The sequence below is a fragment of the Chrysemys picta genome, chromosome 22 (assembly GCF_011386835.1).
Source record: "Chrysemys picta bellii isolate R12L10 chromosome 22, ASM1138683v2, whole genome shotgun sequence".
In the NCBI taxonomy this organism is placed as follows: Eukaryota; Metazoa; Chordata; order Testudines; family Emydidae; genus Chrysemys; species Chrysemys picta.
This window is the reverse complement of record NC_088812.1, coordinates 17,138,094-17,158,809: the sequence shown is the minus strand read 5'-3', so window position 1 is coordinate 17,158,809 and position 20,716 is coordinate 17,138,094. Positions and strand designations below refer to the sequence as shown.

Here is a 20,716-nt window from a genome sequence, read left to right as displayed (position 1 = left end):
ACTAATGGGAAGGGGGTAGGTTTAGCGGATAAAATAAAAAAAGAACAAGTTAAAAATCACTTAGAAAAGTTAGATGCCTGCAAGTCACCCGGGCCTGATGAAATGCATCCTAGAATACTCAAGGAGCTAATAGAGGAGGTATCTGAGCCTCTAGCTATTATCTTTGGAAAGTCATGGGAGACGGGAGAGATTCCAGAAGACTGGAAAAGGGCAAATATAGTGCCCATCTATAAAAAGGGAAATAAAAATAACCCAGGTAACTACAGACCAGTTAGTTTAACTTCTGTGCCAGGGAAGATAATGGAGCAAGTAATTAAGGAAATCATCTGCAAACACTTGGAAGGTGGTAAGGTGATAGGGAACAGCCAGCATGGATTTGTGAAGAACAAATCATGTCAAACCAATCTGATAGCTTTCTTTGATAGGATAACGAGCCTTGTGGATAAGGGTGAAGCGGTGGATGTGGTATACCTAGACTTTAGTAAGGCATTTGATACGGTCTCGCATGATATTCTTATCGATAAACTAGGCAAATACAAATTAGATGGGGCTACTATAAGGTGGGTGCATAACTGGCTGGATAACCGTACTCAGAGAGTTGTTGTTAATGGTTCCCAATCCTGCTGGAAAGGCGTAACGAGTGGGGTACTGCAGGGGTCTGTTTTGGGACCGGCTCTGTTCAATATCTTCATCAACGACTTAGATATTGGCATAGAAAGTACGCTTATTAAGTTTGCGGATGATACCAAACTGGGAGGGATTGCAACTACTTTGGAGGACAGGGTCATAATTCAAAATGATCTGGACAAATTGGAGAAATGGTCTGAGTTAAACAGGATGAAGTTTAACAAAGACAAATGCAAAGTGCTCCACTTAGGAAGGAAAAATCAATTTCACACATACAGAATGGGAAAAGACTGTCTAGGAAGGAGTACGGCAGAAAGGGATCTAGGGGTTATAGTGGACCACAAGCTAAATATGAGTCAACAGTGTGATGCTGTTGCAAAAAAAGCAAACATGATTCTGGGATGCATTAACAGGTGTGTTGTGAGCAAGACACGAGAAGTCATTCTTCCGCTCTACTCTGCTCTGGTTAGGCCTCAGCTGGAGTATTGTGTCCAGTTCTGGGCGCCGCATTTTAAAAAAGATGTGGAGAAATTGGAAAGGGTCCAAAGAAGAGCAACAAGAATGATTAAAGGTCTTGAGAACATGACCTATGAAGGAAGGCTGAAAGAACTGGGTTTGTTTAGTTTGGAAAAGAGAAGACTGAGAGGGGACATGATAGCAGTTTTCAGGTATCTAAAAGGGTGTCATAAGGAGGAGGGAGAGAACTTATTCACCTTATCCTCTGAGGATAGAACCAGAAACAATGGGTTTAAACTGCAGCAAGGGAGGTCTAGGTTGGACATTAGGAAAAAGTTCCTAACTGTCAGGGTGGTTAAACACTGGAACAAATTGCCTAGGGAGGTTGTGGAATCTCCATCTCTGGAGATATTTAAGAGTAGGTTAGATAAATGTCTATCAGGGATGGTCTAGACAGTATTTGGTCCTGCCATGCGGGCAGGGGACTGGACTCGATGACCTCTCGAGGTCCCTTCCAGTCCTATAATCTATGAATCTATGAATCTATAAATTGGGACGTTAATACGTTTTAACTAAGCCCTGGTTTAGGCACAAGTTTTGTACCAGTATGACTGTGTTGGTTCAGGGTGTGATTTTGTTACCGATATAGTTATACCAGTACAACCCTTAGTGGGGCCACATTTATACCAGTATAAAGGGGCCTTATACTGGCTTAGTTTATTTTGCTTCCCACACTGGAATGAGCTACACCGGTAGCTGTGTACCCAGAAGCCTCCTATTGCAAGACAAGCCCAAGAAAGAAACCAACAGAACTCCACTGGCCATCACATACAGTCCCCAGCTAAAGCCTCTCCAACGCATCATCAGTGATCTACAACCCATCCTGGACAATGATCCCTCACTTTCACCGGCCTTGGGTGGCAGGCCAGTCCTCGCCCACAGACAACCCACCAACCTGAAGCATATTCTCACCAGTAACTACACACTGCACCATAGTAACTCTAACTCAGGAACCAATCCATGCAACAAACCTCGATGCCAACTCTGCCCACATATCTACACCAGCGACACCATCACAGGACCTAACCAGATCAGCCACACCATCACCGGTTCATTCACTTGCACGTCCACCAATGTAATATACGCCATCATATGCCAGCAATGCCCCTCTGCTATGTACATCGGCCAAACTGGACAGGCCCTATGTAAAAGGATAAATGGACACAAATCAGATATTAGGAATGGCAATATACAAAAACCTGTAGGAGAACACTTCAATCTCCCTGGACACACAATAGCAGATTTAAAGGTAGCCATCCTGCAGCAAAAAAACTTCAAGACCAGACTTCAAAGAGAAACTGCCAAGCTTCAGTTCATCTGCAAATTTGACACCATCAGCTCAGGATTAAACAAAGACTGTGAATGGCTAGCCAACTACAAAAGCAGTTTCTCCTCCCTTGGTGTTCACACCTCAACTGCTAGAAGAGGGCCTCATCCTCCCTGATTGAACTAACCTCGTTATCTCTAGACTGACTCACTCTTGCTTGCATATTTATACCTGCCTCTGGAAATTTCCACTACATGCATCCGACAAAGTGGGTATTCACCCACAAACGCTCATGCTCCAATATGTCTGTTAGTCTATAAGGTGCCACAGGACTCTTGTCTCTTAACTGGATCTTTCCCTGATTTTAGGGTGTGTGTGGGCAGGTGATGCCTTTAAGCAAGCTGAACTGGTTTTTAACTGGTTTTCTGCAGGGGGAATTTCCTTGGGTTTTGAAGCTGTATGTAGGCGTTAGGTGGAAAACAAGACACCTAAACCCTTCCTTGCCTTCCACTGTTATAGAATCCAGAAATGTAGGTCTGCTCTTAAAAGCCTCCAATGTTGGGGATTCCACAACCTCCCTTGGAAATCTATTCCAGAGCTTAATTATTCTTATAGGTAGAAAGTGTTTCCTAGTATCTAACCTAAATCTCCCTCAAGCTGATTTCTTCTTGTCCTAATGTCAGTGGACATGGAGAACGATTGAGCACCATCCTATAACAGCCCTAACCCATGTGAAAACTGTTATCAGGTTCCCTGTCAGTCTTCTCCTCTCAAGACAAAACATCTCCACTGTTTTTAATCTGTCCCAATGCATTTTCTAAACCCTTCAGCATTTTTGTTGCTTTCCTCTGTCCATATCTTTTTTAAGGTGTGTCACTCACAATTGGACACAGTTCTCCAGCTGAGGCCTCACCAGTGCTAAGCAGAGTGGCACAATTACCTCCCATGTCTTAGATATGACCTGGGCCGGCTCTAGGCACCAGCAAAACAAGCTGGTGCTTGGGGCGGCACATTTTTAGGGGCGGCATGGCCGGCGCCAGAATGCCGCCCCTAAAAATGTGCCCCGGCCGCCTTAGCTCACCTCCGCTGCTGCCGCTGGCGCACGAAACAGCTGATTCGCGCGCCGCTGCTCCCACTCCCTCCCAGGCTCTCAAACCTGGTAGGGAGGGGGAGATCCCGAGCGGCCGCGGTGTGCGAAACAGCTGATTCGCGTGCCGCTGCTCACCTTCCCTCCCAGGTTTGAGAGCCTAGGAGGGAGGGGGAGACTCCGAATGGCTGCGGCGCGCACACCCCTTCTCCCCCTCCCTCCTAGGCTTACGAGCCTGGGGGGAGGAGGCAGGGCTGGGGATTTGGGGAAGGGGCGGAGCTGAGGCGGGGCCGGGGGTGGGGTAAGAAAAAAACAGGGGGTGGGAAGGGCGGCCAAAATTGTTTCTGCTTGGGACGGCAAAAATCCTAGAGCCGGCCCTGGATATGACACTCCTGTTAATACACCCCAGAATATTCTCACAACTGCATCATATTGTTGACTCGTATTCGATTTGTGATCCCCTATAACCCTAGATCCTTTTCAGCAGTACAGTCAATCATTCTCCATTTTGTAGCTATGCATTTGATTTTTCCTTTCTAAGTGTTGTACTTTGCCCTTGTCTTAAATAAATTTCATTTTGTTGATTTCAGACCAATTCTCCAATTTACAAGGCCATTTTGAATTCTAATCTTGCCCTCCAAAGTGCAGGTAACCTCTCCTGGCTTGGTGTCATGTGCAGATTTTGTAAGCATACTCTCCACTCCATTAGCCAAGGCATTAATGAAAATATTGAATAGTGCTGGACCCAGGACAGACCCCTACATGATGACCCCATTAGATATCTCCCTCCAATTTCACAGTGAAGCATTGATAACAATTCTTTGAGGACAGTCTTTCAACCAGTTTTGCACCTACCCTATAGCAATTTAATCTAGACCACACTTCTCTAGCTTGCTTATGAGACTATAATGTGTCAAAAGCCTTCCTAAAATCAAGCTATATTATATCTACAGCTTCCCCCCTACCCATTAGCTGTGCCAAGAAAGGAAATTAGGTTGGTTTCACATGATTTTTTTCTTGCCAAATCCATGTTGGTTATTATATCACTATAATCTCCTCTAGCCTAGATTTTTAATAATTTGTTCTAGTATCTTTCCAGATATCAAAGTTAGGCTGACTGGCCTGTAATTCCCCAGGTTCTCTTTGTTCTCATTTTTAAAGATAGGTACTATGTTTACTCTTCTCCAGTTCTCTGGGACATCACCTGTCCTCCATGGGTACTCACAGACAATGGCTAAGGGTTCTGAGGTTGCTTCAGTTGGTTCTTTAAGTGTCCTAGGGTGAATTTCATCAGGCCCTGCTCAATTAAATACATTTAATTTATCTAAATATTCTTAGCTAATGTACACTTTCCTGCAGGTGCATTACCTTTGAAGACACAGAGCCGGGGATAGAAGGTCAGATCAACAGTATTTTGTAATCTAAAGAATAGAAACTATTTCATTATATTCTCTTGGGAAAATGGAAAAATGCCGTGCAGAAGAAGAAAAAAAACAGCCTCAGAAAGATTAAAAGGGTAGCAGGAAACTTCCAAAATGTGGTAAGAAAGAACAGAAAGGCAGTTCCGTTTCATCATGCATTATTACAGCATAATTGTCAACATGCTAATTATTGTGTATGTTGTGTTTTATTTTTCTACTTATTTATTTCAGTTTAAGATTTGTTTGTAACATTCTGATCATTGTAAAATAGTGCTGTGCAGGAAGGTATTCACACTAACTCCTCACCATTAGACCATCAGGGAGGACCCCTGGAATGTATTCACAGCGGCCATCACGGGCATCTTTGATCCACAGACAATCATAGATCTCATTAAAACAACCAGGAGTCCGGTGGCACCTTAAAGACTAACAGATTTATTTGGGCATAAGCTTTCATGTAACTTTCACTCCATGCATCTGAAGAAGTGAGGTTTTTTACCCACGAAAGCTTATGCCCAAATAAATCTGTTAGTAATTAAGGTGCCACCGGACTCCTTGTTGTTTTTGTGGATATAGACTAACACGGCTACCCCCTGATACTTATAGATCTCATTAAAGCTAATGGGTGCTCTGACCGCCCTTCTTTCTAGATAAACCGAAGGAGCACTTAAGCCCCTTTATGGAGCAAGGTAGCTGGAGATGATTGAAGCTACTGCCCAAGGCAGTCAGCCTCAAGGCAAAGTCTGAGCAGGACTAAGCTGTGATTCCCTCAGTTGCCCAACTAGCAGTAAATAAGCAATTTTGAGTGAGTGCTTTTTAAGATGGGTGGCAGTTTACATACAGCTGCAGCCTGTGATTCTTTTCCTCGTGCCTCTGGACACTTATTTTTTCTTGGACTATAACCTGTGACCAATGCAATGGTGTTTTGGCTCAAACGCTGCCCAGCGCGATGACGTTCTGGTTCAAACTCTGCCCAGAACGATGACACACAGATGCAAATTCCCACCCCTCCACTATTTTGAGGCGGTCCAGGTAGGTTTTTTGACCAATCAGGCTGGTTTGGGGCAGTTTCTTGGCAACAACTGTGCCACTCAGAATTGCAAAGCCTGAGGGACATATTTTTAAGCTATTTAGGCACCTAGTGGGATTTTCAAAGGCACCCATAGGGTGTTGGGGGCCTAGGTGCTTTTGAAAATCCCAGTACGCATCTGAATAACTTTAAAGATCTGGCCTTACGTGACTTAGATGGCCAAGTCCCATTTTCAGAAGTGTCTGAGAAGACTAAATCTCACTGAAAGATGAAGTATTTAGGTACCTAATTCCCCTGCCTTAACACCTTTAAGAATCTGGGCCAAAGTTCCTATGTCACTCTGAAAAATGGGATTTAGCCGCCCATGCCACTTAGGTCTTGGAACACTGAGCAAAGCAATTCCTAAATCCAGAGCTCCTTGGGGCACAGGCCCAGCTGGAGCAACAGGCTTGGAAGGAACTGTGAGCAAGGAAACTGCCTGCTGCTGTTGGTTTCTATGGCGTCCAGGGAAAGAGAACTCCGTGTGCATTCTTTGTAAACAAGCAGGATTGCATTAAAGAACGGATCTGACTCGGACCATTTGGCCTCCAAGTAGAAAGAACCCAGCAAGGCCCCCAACTAGTAGCTAACTGCTCAGGCCAAAGGGACAAGGGAGTTCCTCTTTAACATATCAACTCACCCATTCCCTACTGTGGGTCCATCACAGTTTCCCAGGGCAGCTGGATTTATACAAAGCATCCAACTCCCCCACCATTACAGCTCTCTCTAGTTTTTACAGGCCCGGCCTTGGGCTGTCTCCCAGCTGTTCGTTGTTTTGTATTGTGTTAACTCCTAAGCTGCAGGAACAATCAGAGCCCCATCGCTAAGTACTGCCCAGACACGGGGGCTTGACACTATGGGGCAATTGACCAGCGTAGCTATAGCAGAATAATAATCAGGCTGATATAACTTCCCCCTGCTTGACACCACTTCAGAATAAGAGAGAAGGTCCACGGGAGCTGACACACAGTCCCTGCCTCAAAAGGCTTCCAATCTAAATAGACAAGGGCAACCCGGAAAGGAACAGGAAGTATTATCCTCTCTAGTTTATAGATAGGGAAGCTGAGACATCCAGCAATTTGCACAAAGTCACACAAGGAAGAACTGGGAATTGAAGCCAGATCGCCTCTGTTGCAGGCAGTGTCGCAGCCACACGACCATCTCTCTTCTCCTCCCCCACCATCTCCCCTCCGTGGTTACTGGGCTCCTGCAAGCAGCCCTCGTCCATCATGTTCCATTAGTCAGCACTACATTTTTAATCCCAGTGCACTACAGGCAGCAAGAAAGCCTGGCCCTTGCTTCTGCAGCTGGGCGGAAGGGCTGGCACCACCCCAACTCCCAGAATAACCAGATGTACCTGCTAAAATAAATTTGCAGGGAAAGAGCAACTGTTGAGGGTGAAACTGGCACAATTGTTCATCAGTGTTAGCAGCCCAGTAAAAGGACAGGGGCCTGTTCACACCTGGCTTGGAGCTCTGGTTTGACACCAGAATCACTCCCAATTTACACCAGCGGGAGCTGAGCTCAGAAGCAAGCCTAGCCCTCGAGACTTGTCTCCCAGTCTAGGTTTCTCCCCTCTGGCCAAGCCCGCTGTGGCTAGCTGGCCATGTTTCACAGGAGAAGCCAGGTTACTCGGCCGCTCAGAGAAGAGCCCAGCCGTCACAAAAATCTTTATTATTAGTATCAGCAGCATAACAACAGCGTCTGGAACCGTAAACAAATCCTGCGTCAACTGGTCCTCAGGCCTGGTCTACATTTAGACGTTAGATCAAAACATTGTAGTTAAGTTGACCTAAACCTGCTGTAGACAGGGGTAGGTGGGCAGAGGAATGCTTTTTTTGACTTCGCTACCGCTGCACAGGGAGGTGAGTTTCCTACATTAAGAAAACCCCCTTCCATCCACGTAGGAAGCATCTACACTATAGCACTGCAGCTGCGTAGACATAGCCTCAGGAGGGCCCATTCGCCACGTGCACAGGCATTTACCCCATTGGAGTATGCGAAACACCTTCAGTCTCATTTGGCAGCACATCTTAAGTGACTGCGTGATATGCCAGGATAAAACCCAGGTCAGCTGGAATGCAGTCCAATGCTGAGCCGGAGAGGTGATCAGATGGACGCAGGCAGTGAGATAAAGAACACGTCTACACCGTACCCCTGCAGCACCCCTAGTAAAGTGCTGTAGCGTAGACGCTTCTTACATCCACCAAAAGGGTTTTCCAGGCAATCCACTTCCCCGAGCAGCAGTAGCTTGGTTGACGGAAGAATTCTTCTGTCAACCTAGCTGCGGCCAGCCTGGGGTTAGGTTGGCTTAACTATAGTGCGTGGTGTGTGAGTTTCCCCATGGCCTGGAGCGATACAGCTAGGTTGATCTAAATCTTAAGCATAGACCTGAGCACAGCCAGAGACCAGTTTTGTTGTTTGGTTTTTATCTGCAGCAGGATTTAATACTTGGAGGCCTGCGTGGATGCAAATGTATATCCGTGGATATGGATATCCATGGATAGAAATCGGTATTCGCCGAACCGCAGGGCTCTCCCGGGAACCACAGCAGCAAAAGGAGCAAACCGTGGGGCTGCCACTCCCAGGAACCAGCGCCCCATGCCGGCAGCTCCTCCCATGTGGCTGTACCGCCCCCAGCCCTGTCCTCTGGCGTGACTGTACAGACTGCAGCCAGGAGAAGCAGTCACACAGACAGCTACATGGAAGGAACAGGGGTGGTACAGTTGCATGGGATGAGCTGCCGGCATGGGGCGCTGGCTCCCAGGTGCCACGGCCCCATGTTCTGCTCCTTTCGCTGCTGTGGTTCCCGGCAGGGCCCTGCGGTTCACCGCATACCGATTTCTATCCGCGGATATAAATTTGTATCCGTGCAGGGCTCTATTAATACTCAGCAACACGTTGGGATCAATGATGAGCATTCACTGCAGCAGGCCTTGAAGTAGAGCATAGCCAATCACTGGTAAAAGTCATGAGATTTGCTTAACCCATGAGATTGCCAAAAGATTTTGGGGGGGGGGGGTGGGGGAGACGGGGGAGGGGTTATTTGCCATCTAATTTCTAAGTCTAAGCCAGTGGCTCTCAACCTTTCCAGACGACTGTGCCCCTTTCAGGAGTTGGATTTGTCTTGCATATCCCCAACGTTCACCTCACTTAAAAACGACTTGCTTACAAAATCAGGCATAAAAATACAAGTGTCACAGCGCACTAGCACTGAAAAACTGCTTCCTTTCTCCTTTTTACCATCTAATTATCAAATAAATCAACTGGAATATAAATATTGTACTTACATTTCGGTGTGTGGTATACAGAGCAGTAGAAAAGCCATTGTCTGTATGAAATTTTAATTTGTACTGACTTTGCTAGTGTTTTTGATGTAGCCTGTTGTAAAACTGGGCAACTATCTAGATGAGTCGATGTATCCCTGGGAGACCTCTGTGTACCCCCAGAGGTACGTGGATCCCTGGGTTGAGAACCATTAGTCTAAGCCACTAGGACCGGGACCATCTTTTTGTTCTGCACCTAGCACAGTGGGGTCCTGGTCCAGGACCCTGGCTCACCACAACACAAAGAAAAAGAGCAACAACAAGTCATATTTTTAAGCTTTTCGTTTTCTCTGCACCCCTGAAGGCTAGAAACTTCTTTAAAATGGAAGTTGAAATTCTCACGGAATCATGACTTCAGGAGCTGGGGCTTTAAGAAAAGACACACCAAAGATTGGGAGATTTACTGACACGGGGAGGAGGGGGCAGATCCCAAACCAGAAGCTGCAGCCCATGGGAACATAGCATAAGCCCTGAGGGCAGGCTGGGGTCTCACTCACTTACAGCTCAGCCCAGAATAGCAGCTTCAGCCTGGCACACTGACCAAGACTCGGGAAGCAACCAGAGACATGGTAGGAGGTGGCAGGAAGTTTCCTCTGATGCTTAGGCGACGGTTGCCATTTTGGCTGATGGTGGGGATTGAACTGGGGCTCTCCAGAGCTGAAAGCACAAGCAGCTTCGGGTTGAGCTAAAGAGTCAAGGCTCTTTAGGTAGGGCTGCAACTGTCCTCTGCAGATGGGGAACCTGGGAACGCCCACTGCCCAGCCGGTTAAATCTGCAATTAAAAGCAGACGCCCCCCCTGTGGGGGAGGGTGCAGCAGATTCTGGGAAGCCACCAGCACCTTTGATACACTGACTGCAGTTCAGTATTAAAACCAAAAAACTTTATTGGAGAAGCGATGAAGAGATACAAGTATACAGCGGGTACAGAAGACAACTTCCACAGCCAGAGGGATTAAAATAAAGTATGCATGGGAGCACCATGCAACAAGCCGTCATGGCTAGTCCAAATCCGTCTTGGTCCCCTCTGTGCCCATGTGCAGAGCTTGGGCTCCAAAACCATCCCAAAGATAGCCCTGAGCCATGTCACACAGCTCCACGTTGCAGCGCTGAGTCACCTTCTTCAGCATGAAGAGGCAGCCTGCAGATACTACAGAGCCCAGCAGGCCATGCTCCAGCCCAGCAATTGGGAACAGTGGGGAGCATAGCATGCTGGGACTTGTAGTCTTCTAAGGCCATACGTTCGGGTTAGTGATGAGATATGGCTGCATTCTGTTCTGTTTTATACGGTGTCAGCCAGACTGTATTTGGGTAGCCCCTACACCTCCCACCAAGGGGACCTCTTGGAATACCGGCCCCCACCTCCAACCCTTTCCTTCCAAGATCCTTGTTGGGGAGCGGGGGGGAGAGAGAGGTGGGAGAGGGGGGAAAAAAATCTTCACACTAAAATCAAGTTTCAAACTCTTATAAAGTTATCCCTGATCATGTACATTCATTTACGACATGAGACATTCAGAATTTTAATTCAGAGCTATTATTCCAAGCACTTCTGTGATTAGTTTTTATACATACTATATAGACTTTTTGTAATTAGTTTCTATATAGACTACCTCCTCCCTCAGCCCCAAAAGGAACATCCCACCAGAAAATGGACAACTGGGGGCAGATTTATCCAAAGTCATTTAGATACCCAACTTCCTTATGCCTTTGAAAACAAACCTGCCTCTCAGCCAGTCAGCAACATCCCCAGATTTCTGCAGGCCAGTCAGAACGAGCCAGAATATCAAGGGATGAAGGGAGCGGCTGGTGCAGATGCCTTGATTTGCAAGGACTTATTCTGCAATTGCATCATGAACGGGGCATAGGCTGTGAGTCGGGAGGCTCCAATTTTTAAGTCCAGAAGGGACTTGTCATGAAAGGTAAAAAAAGCTCAGAGTCCCAACTGCAATATTGCTACAGGGCTCCTGCATTTTAATACCTGGCCCCCAGTGCACCTGCTTTTCATGCTAAGGTTGCACCTCTGATCGCACCAGTGCCCTCCATCACCCGATCAGTGACATCCAGATTAGCGTATGGCTCACCAGGGCTCCCTGTTCTGTGCCAGATTTTCCTGGGGATTTTAGCCTCTGTCCCTAGCCCTGTTATACAGGCTGTTAGGGAGGTGGCTGGCATCAGTCCAGTCAGCCAGTGGCTTGGTTGTAGCAGGGGAAGATCACTGTCTGGTCTGCGGGAAGCATGCGTGGCTGGAAGGCGGAGGGAAGCCTCAGTCAGTCGCTGCTGCTGGAGGAGGAGGAGGAGGAGGAAGAGGAATGCTGCAGGAAGGGGGAAAGAAACCATGAGGCTTGGACCTCAGCCCAGGGAGTTGACATGCTGTTGGCAGGTGGATGGCTGGGAATAGAAAGGAAGGGGGCACCCTGCTAACAGGGTCCTGAGCTGCTGCCCATGGAAGCAGGACTCAGCTCCCACAGGTGACCCCCTACCGATCCCACGAACCACTGCCACCCTCCCCCCATGTCACAGGGTTTGTGTAGTTGGCAAAGGGTCTTGGGTCTACTGCTAACCCCCATGCACCAATCCCCACCCCGGCCACACCCCCATGTACAGGGCTCCCCTGCCATGCCCAGAGGAGTTCCCCTACTTGCATTGCCCCCGCCCCACACTGTAAAGGGGCGAGGTGGAGGGGGGGGCTGCCTTAACCACAGAGACTAGGAACTAAGCCAAGACCCTCCAGACTCATGTAATGAGGAACCAGCAGCACTGGCTGGACTCAAACTCAATCCAGGATGCGGAAGGGTCCCCACCCCAAGCGAACCAGCCGCCCTCCCTGGCAAGGTTCAGGGATGGCACTAATTGCTGAACAGATGGGGGGTGGGTGGTGCGAGGGATGACCCAGACACAGGCGCTGAGAAAAAACCCAACACACAAGCCTTCTCCTTCCCCTCTCCCAATCCAGCATGTACCTCTGACCACTATGCCAGAATGCACCCCCGTTCCCCTCCCACCTCGCCCCCACTGACCTTTCCATGCTTGTGCAGCTTGTGTGGCTTGTGCACCTTGTGAGCCTTCTTCATCTTCTTCCTCATCTTCTTCGCCGCCTTCTTGTCCAGCACTTGGGTCCCGACCATGACGGTCCCAGGCATCAGGGGATTAATACCCATCCCCCCAGGCATGCCAGGAGCAGGCGGTGGGTAGGGACCCAGAGGGTAGCCAGGCTGCTGGCCAGGGAAAGGGGGTTGAATGGGGTGGCCGGGGGGGTATGCAGGCTGCCCTGGAACCCCCGCTGGAGGGATGGGATAGGAGCCAGGGGGCACTGTGCCCGGGGGGAAGGCAGGGTTCCCGGGGGGAGGGTAGGCAGGATTGGAGCCAGGTGGGTACGTGGGGTTGGGAGGGAAGGCCGCTCCGGGGTAGGCACCAGGCTGTCCTGGAAGGAGAATAAACCAGTGTCACAACCAGCAGGAGAAGAGAGACACCCGTGGAGCAATATCCCCCCTCTAGCACCGCCCTGCTCCCAGCCCCACCCTGCAGCATCACTGCTGCTTCCCCACCTCACTGCCCCCCGTCCCCCCTGTGACAGCACAGGGGAGCGACACCAAGTATTACAGGCTTGGCTGCAGCTCCCTAGCTTTGCCTCCCCCCTTTGCTGCTTGGGCAGCGGGGGGGGGGGGGGCATCTGAAGAAGTGAGGTTCTTACCCACGAAAGCTTATGCTCCCAATACTTCTGTTAGTCTCAAAGGTGCCACAGGACCCTCTGTTGCTTTTTATCTAGGAGAGGATCTGTCCCTTTATCCCATGACTGCCTACTTTGCTTAAGAGCCTTTGGTGAAGGACCTTGTCAAAGGCTTTCTGAAAGTCCAAGTACACTACAGCCACTGGTTCACCCTTGGCCACATATTTGTTGACCCCCTCAAAGAATTCTAATAGATTGGTGAGGCATGATTTTTCTTGACAAAAGCCACGTTGACTCTTCCCCTATATGGGTTTATCTATATGTCTGACAATTTTGTTCTTTTCTATAGTTCCAACCAATCTGCCTACTATAAAGTTAGGCTTACCAGCCTGTAAATGCCAGGATTGCCTCTGGAGCCTTTTAAAAAAAGATAGTTACATTAGTTACCCTCTAGTCATCTGGTACAGAGGCTGATTTAAGCAATAAGTTACATAGTACAACTAGTAGTTCTGCAATTTCATATTTGAGTTCCTTCAGAACTCTTGGGTGAATCCCATCTGATCCTGTTGATTTATTAGAGTTTAATTCCACAACTTCCTCTGTTGACACCTCAATCTGGGACAGTTCCTCAGATTTGTCACCAAAAAAAGGACTAGCTCAGGCATGGGAATCTCCCTCTCGTGCGCTGCAGTGGAAGACCGATGCAGAGTTAGCATGAGGCACATGCTGTGTCTGCATCCCACAGAACCTGCCACCAAAACCTCCAGCTCATTTCACGTGGACCACCCAAGTTGGGCTAGATTTGAACCTGCCGCTTTAGAGGCAAGAGGGAGCCCCATACCCCTTCTTTCCCCTGCTGAGGCAAAGAACGGGGGAGCATCAGAGGGGAAGCCAGAGGAGCAGCTGAGAAACCTGCCAGATTTGCCATCGGTCCTGTTGCCCCTCACCTGCGTTGGGATCCCACATGGTTAGAGAGGAGAAGTGTCCAGTCACCTGGAGGGAAAGACACACTGTTAGGCAAAGCGGGTAAGTAGCACTGGGCAAGCATGGGTCACCCAGGACCAAGTCTCTGGTGCAGCAGCAGATTAGCCCAGCCAGGCCTAGAGCTCGGAGAAGAGAACACCAGATGGGGACAGCCTGCTGTTTGCACCCCTAACAGAGATCAGGGCCTGCCCTAGAGAGCCTACCATCTAACTAGACAAAGGATGGAAGAGGAGACCGGAGAGGGGCAGTGCTTTGCCCTAGGTCACCTTGGCAGAGCCAGGAGCAAAACCCAGGTCTCCTGGCTGCCAGCCCAATGCTCTAGCCACCAGGCCCCATGTCCTCATCAAGAGGCAGTTCTGGCTGGTGACTGATTTTCCATCCCTCCCAGGAGGAGAAGTCCACAGCCCCCACCCTCACGGTCTCCTCTCCTGCTGGCCCCGCAGCGTGTGTACCCAAGCAAATGAGCAGAGGAACACACAGGATTACAGGAGGAAACAGCTGCTGTTCCTATCTAGCCAAGCAGGTGTGGCTTAGGGCAATGCTTGCAGGCTGAGCTCGGCTGACTCTGGTTCCGGGGACTCGGAGCTGGCATAACCGTCCCCACCAATGCACCTGCCCCCCCAGGCAGAGGCACTGAGATGCCTACACGGGAGAGGCCGCTGGGTTATTTCAGAGCTCCCCCGTCTTGAGCTGCTTGACAGGCACCCCCACACCTTCCCGCTTCCACTGCTCCAGCCCCATCACCTCCCTGGCTTCCTCTGCCATCCCCCAACGCTGCGCCCCACATGCCCCCCCAAGCTCCTCCACAGCCCTCTTCAAACTCCACTTAATCTCTGCTTCAAGCCATCAGCTCCCCTCCCCACTCCAGTGCGCTAGGTCCTGTCCACCCCCAGACAGCCCCCTGCCCCAAAGACCTTACAATCAAGACCGCGGCTCCATCAGTGTTAAGCCAACTCTGAGCAAGGACCCCCACCCGCAGTATCCGAAACCCAAACCTCTAGTGTTCTTTTCCTCTCTCCCCAGATGCTGCTCAGTAACAGTCACCAGCGAAACAAGAATTTACAGCTAGATTGAGATGGGGGAAGGGGTCCCTATGCAGGCTCCCCCATTCCTCAGGGTCAGACTAACCCCAGACATCCTTTGGCACCACCACCATTCCTTGGGGGAGCATGGGAAAGCAGGCACTCCAACCACCCTTAGCCCTCCCACAGGAGAGGGGCAATTATACGTCAGCCCCCAGCTCTGTATCTGCAGCTGGTGCATTGTCAGAGGAGGTGGGGGGTTAGGATAGAAGGTACAGTCAGGGGACAACGCTTTGCTACAAGAAATGAGCCTAATCCAGCCCCAACTCTCATTCCAACACCGTCCCTCCCGCCCCCGCAGCACACAAACACACACACAGATCTGCACAGAAAGAACACCAACTCGGCTAGTCAAATCGATTCAGAGCAAAGCGAAACCGCCCCAACCCGCTCCAGTCCACCCTCCTAAGCAGAGCTGGGTCCAAGGCCAGGCAGCACAAAGTGACTCAGCTAGATTGCCCCACCCTGGAGATCGCATCAGTTTTTAAAGTCCAGGAGCAGCTCAGGGACACCCCATGCCCTGCAGCCCAGGACAGCCAGCCAGGGCTTAATTTGTGCTGAAAGAGATGCCGGAGCTCAAGGAATTAGGTGCTGGGGCTCAAAGCAATTTTTTTTTACATTCATAACTGATGCAGCAAACTCAGAGGCGCCAGGGCTCTGAACTGCCAAACCAAGAGGTGCTTGTGCTCAGCCCTGGCACAAGTTAAGCACTGGACATCGCTGCGTTGCCGCACAGAGGTGACCAGCTCGCTCTCAGGAAGGTTGGCAGCTCAGCAAAAGAACTAATGGGGGAGGCAGAAGGTTGGTCCCCCATGCAGACTGCAACTTACTGAGGACCCACAGAGTTACAATGCCCCAAACCAAGCCTCACACACACACCCCTCCAAAAATTCAGGAGGGAGTGGGAAAGCAGCCCCCAAGAGGTCTGTAGTGAGAGCAGAACTAGTTTAGCTACCTACAACCAGGGCCGACGAGAGGGGGGTAAACCGGTACAAATTACCAGGGCCTGGCGGTCCGGAAGGGGGCCCGTCTTCCCCCACCCCTTGTTGGCCCTGTTTAGCTGGTCCGCCCTTGCTGGTGGGCCTGAAAAAAAAATTTTCACCGGGGTCCGAACCCGCTCTCGGCGGTCCTGCCTACAACAGATGAGAATCAGATTTGGGATGAGCAAATTACAGAGATGGAAGAGGGGTGTGCATGGGGGGCAGACAGAGGAGCATGCACCAGAGATGGATAGACAGACAGATGGGTGTGCAGGGGGATGCAGAGAGGGACAGACTGACAGCTGTGTGTGGGGAGGATACACAAACAGAGGGACGGATAGACGGATGGGTGGGCAGGAGGATGCACAGAGGGACAGGTGTACAGGGAGGCTATACAGAGGGGCACGCATGGGGGAGGGACAGATGGGGGTGTACAGGGGGATGCACAGAGGGACTGAGAGACTGACAGCTGTGCCAGGAAGGACACACGGAGGGGCACACATGGGGCAGGGATGGACAGGCAGACAAAGGGACGTGTGGGGGGATACACAGAGAGGTATGCATGAGGGAGGGAGGGACAGACAGACAAAGAGGTGTGCAGAGGGATGCACAGAGGGACAGACAGACCGACAGCTGTGGGGGGATGCATAGGGGGAGGGACAGACAAAGGGACGTGCAGGGTGGGGGGGACAGACAGAGGTGGTGGGGGGAGGGACGGACGGACAGAGGGATGTGCAAGGTGGGGGAAGGAGGGACAGACTGACGGGTGTGCAGGGGGGGATGCACGGGAGGAGGATGGACAGATGGCGGGACAGACCGACGGGTGTGCAGGGCGATACATGGGAGGGGTGGACAGATGGAGGGACGTATGGGGGGCAGTGAGGGACAGACTGACGGGTGTGCAGAGGGATACACGGGGGGGGGGTAGGAGGGCAGTATGGACAGACAGAGGGACGTATGGGGGGACAGACAGACAGATGTGCAGGGGGATACCTGGGGGGACGAGGAGGGAGGGCCAGACTGACGGGTGTGCGGGAGGATACACGAGAGGGGAGGAGGGACGGACAGACTGAGGGGTGTGCGGGGGGAATACACAGGGGGGGACAGACGGGTGTGCGGGGAGATACACGGGAAGGGGAGGAGGGAGGGACGGACAGACTGAGGGGTGTGCGGGGGGAATACACAGGGGGGGACAGACGGGTGTGCGGGGAGATACACGGGGGGGAGGAGGGAGGGACGGACAGACTGAGGGGTGTGCGGGGGGAATACACAGGGGGGGACAGACGGGTGTGCGGGGAGATACACGGGGGGGAGGAGGGAGGGACGGACAGACTGAGGGGTGTGCGGGGGGATACACAGGGGGGGAGGAGGGACGGACAGACTGAGGGGTGTGCGGGAGGATACACGAGAGGGGAGGAGGGACGGACAGACTGACGGGTGTGCGGGGGGAATACACAGGGGGGGACAGACGGGTGTGCGGGGGGATACACGAGGGGGGAGGAGGGAGGGACGGACAGACTGACGGGTGTGCGGGGGGATACACGAGGGGGAGGAGGGACAGACAGAGGGACGTACGGGGGGACAGACGGGTGTGCGGGGGGATACACGAGAGGGAGGAGGGACAGACAGAGGGACGTACGGGGGGACAGACGGATGTGCGGGGGGATACACAGGGGGGGAGGAGGGACAGACAGAGGGACGTACGGGGGGACAGACGGGTGTGCGGGGGGATACACGAGGGGGGAGGAGGGAGGGACGGACAGACTGACGGGTGTGCGGGGTGAACACACAGGGACGGACAGAGTGACGGGTGTGCGGGGAGATACACGGGTGGGGAGGAGGGAGGGACGGACAGAGTGACGGGTGTGCGGGGAGATACACGGGTGGGAAGGAGGGACGGACAGACTGAGGGGTGTGCGGGGGGAATACACGGGGGGGACAGACGGGTGTGCGGGGGGATACACGGGGGGGAGGAGGGACAGACAGAGGGACGTACGGGGGGACAGACGGGTGTGCGGGGATACACGAGGGGGGAGGAGGGACAGACAGAGGGACGTACGGGGGGACAGACGGGTGTGCGGGGATACACGAGGGGGGAGGAGGGACGTACGGGGGGACAGACGGGTGTGCGGGGATACACGGACAGGGCCCCCCCGCCGTCACCTTGGCACCAGGCGGCTCCGCTCCCGAGCTCCCCAGCTGTGCCCCGCCGGCTTCCTGGAAGCGCTGGTGTCCCCGGCCCGCCCGGCCCCCATTGGCTGGCGCCGGCCCAGGGCGGCCCGCACTGGCTGGCCCCGCTGTCCGTCACCCCCGGACCGCGCTTGCGGGAAGTAGCCGCTGGCCCCGCTTACAAGGGCCACACCCGCCTCCGGGCGTGGGGGCGGGGCAAGTTCGTACCTGGCCCCGCCGGCCTCTCCCGCTACACCTGGAGAGGGGGAGGGGACTCCGGACTCCTGGGTTCTCTCCCCTGCTCTGGGAGGGGAGTGGGGTGGGGTCTAGTGGGTTGGAGCAGGGGGGGCTGGGACTCCGGACTCCTGGGTTCTCTCCCCTGCTCTAGGAGGGGAGTGGGGTGGGGTCTAGTGGGTTGGAGCAGGGCGGGCTGGGACTCCGGACTCCTGGGTTCTCTCCCCTGCTCTAGGAGGCGAGTGGGGTCTAGTGGGTTGGAGCAGGGGGGGCTGGGACTCCGGACTCCTGGGTTCTCTCCCCTGCTCTAGGAGGCGAGTGGGGTCTAGTGGGTTGGAGCAGGGGGGGCTGGGACTCCGGACTCCTGGGTTCTCTCCCCTGCTCTAGGAGGCGAGTGGGGTCTAGTGGGTTGGAGCAGGGGGGGCTGGGAATCTGGACTCCTCAGGCCTAGCCCCAGCTGCAGGAGGGAAGTGTGGCGTAGTGGTTAGGGAGGGGGATTGGGCATCAGGACTGCTGGGTTTTCTTCCTGGCTCTAGGAGGAGCGTGGTCTGGTATTTGGAGAAGTAGACTGGGGGGTACTAGACTCCTCTGTTCGATTCTGGGCTTTGTACAGGAGTGTGGTTCACTGGTCAGACTCAGGGAGCAACATCCAGAACTGATTGGCTGTGTCTCGGCAGCTATCTGTGCCTCAGTTTCCCCACCTGGAAAACAGGGATAACAACCCCAACCCACACTGTGGGGTAGGAGATGGCTTGTGAGGCAGCTTGTGAGGCGTAATTCACTAATGCTTGGGAAGTGCTTTGAGATCATCAGATGAGAGGTGTCAAAGAAACATTCTGGCTGTTCAGTCTCACACCATTGAAATCCACGGCACTGAATGCTCTTTTGAGAGGCAGAGAAAGCCCTAGGAAGGATGGTCCAGTGGGTTGGGCACCAGCCTGGAGACCTGGGATAATGCATCATCCACATTTGTCCTGGGTGACCTGGGGCAAGTCATAGAGTCTATCCTGTGCCTCAGTTTCCCCACCTGTAAAGGGGGCTCATACCTCATGGGTATGTGAGGATAAAATCTGCTAATAAGTGTAAAGCAGCCAGGTATTATGGTGATGGATATATAAGCACTGGATAGAGAAACAGCAAGGCAGTGACCTTTCCTAGTATCAGGGGGTAGCCGTGTTAGTCTGTATCTACAAAAACAACAAGGAGTCTGGTGGCACCTTAAAGACTAACAGATTTATTTGGGCATAAGCTTTCGTGAGTAAAAACCTCACTTCTTCGGATGCAACCTTAGGGTGTGCCCCTCAGAGCCAGCCCCCTGCCCCCAAACACACATGCTTTAAGATGTGGGGATCAGGGCCTGTTCCCGAGAGATTATTCAGTGCCAAGCTGGCGAGCAGGGTGTGGGTGTCTGAAGGGCACAGGCCCTGTCCTGGAGCCCAGCCAAGTTAGAGCACTGCGTGTTTACACACAGCTCTGATGACACTGCATGAAAGCAAAGCTCACCTGAAAGCAAAGCTCACCTGACAGCGGCGCCAAGGTCAGTGAGATCCTGGCTGCACTCAAAGGATAGTGTCCCTAGGGAGCGCTGCCCAGTGTATTAGGCAATGGAACTACATGTGGGGAAAGGGACTTGGGGCTGGGGAATCTCTTGGGAAAACTGGCAAAGTTTTATTGGGTTGTTTTCTAGTCAGTACAGCAGAAGATTGGAGCCAGGACTCCTGGGTTCTAGCCCTGGCTCCGGGAGGGGAGTGGGGTATAATGGGTAGAGCAGGTGGGGCTAGGAGCCAGGCCTCCTGGGTTCTGGTCCCCCTTCTGGGAGGGGAGTGGGCTCGAGCAGGTAGGGATGGAAGGCAGGACATAGCTGTATCTTGTTCCCACTGCTTAGTGCCATGAGATGGGGCCATCCTAAATCCTGGCCTGGATTCGGCTGCCGCGGACAGACTCTGTTTGTAGCTCCGGCACGACTGGTAACACTTGGGCATATACCTCGCTTACCCTGTGACTGAGTTTACTTCCCTGCGAAAATGGGGACAACACCCCTGACCTGGTGATGCCTGAGATGTGCAAATATTAGTGACAGATAAAAGTCCTGCCCCAGAGTCCTCCATGTTCAGAATCCCATGTCCTGGAGAAATCACTGGCTGGATTCCTCTTGGGATGGGATCTAGGAAGCTGCTTCAGCCCCAGGGTTTAAGAATCCCTCTGCAGGTTCGAATGAGTCTGGGGCAGCCTCGCCCAGCAATAACTATGCCCGCCCCACCCCCCATTTTAGATGCAAATCTCTGAAGTC

General features: G+C 52.1%; 1 protein-coding gene across 2 annotated transcripts; it reads right to left on the bottom strand.

Moving 5' to 3' along the window:
• Positions 1-10,172: 10,172 nt before the first annotated feature.
• Positions 10,173-18,399, bottom strand: PRR13 (proline rich 13). Of its 2 annotated transcripts, none has more exons than XM_005307731.5 (4): positions 18,187-18,399; positions 13,925-13,970; positions 12,328-12,731; positions 10,173-11,622 (listed from the first exon to the last, which is right to left on the bottom strand). In XM_005307731.5, the coding sequence occupies exons 2-4, from the start codon at positions 13,941-13,943 to the stop codon at positions 11,578-11,580; spliced, it is 468 nt and encodes a 155-aa protein (XP_005307788.2). In that variant the 5' UTR covers positions 13,944-13,970; positions 18,187-18,399; the 3' UTR covers positions 10,173-11,577. The 2 variants fall into 2 exon arrangements, with proteins under 2 accessions (XP_005307788.2, XP_065431572.1); XM_065575500.1 differs by lacking the exon at positions 18,187-18,399 and adding an exon at positions 16,044-16,587.
• Between the last annotated feature and the right edge of the window lie 2,317 nt (positions 18,400-20,716).

Bases quoted from the DNA above. Each gene is read 5' to 3' on its own strand.
- PRR13 (XM_065575500.1), bottom strand. From the start codon at position 16,526: ATGTGTGCCCCTCCGTGTGTCCTTCCTGGCACAGCTGTCAGTCTCTCA. The intron at 13,971-16,043 runs GTAATTTGTACC...CTTTCCCTCCAG, and splicing joins TTCCGGACCGCCAGGCCCTG to GTGACTGGACACTTCTCCTC. The intron at 11,623-12,327 runs GTCAGTGGGGGC...CCCTTCCTGCAG, and splicing joins AGCTGCACAAGCATGGAAAG to CATTCCTCTTCCTCCTCCTC.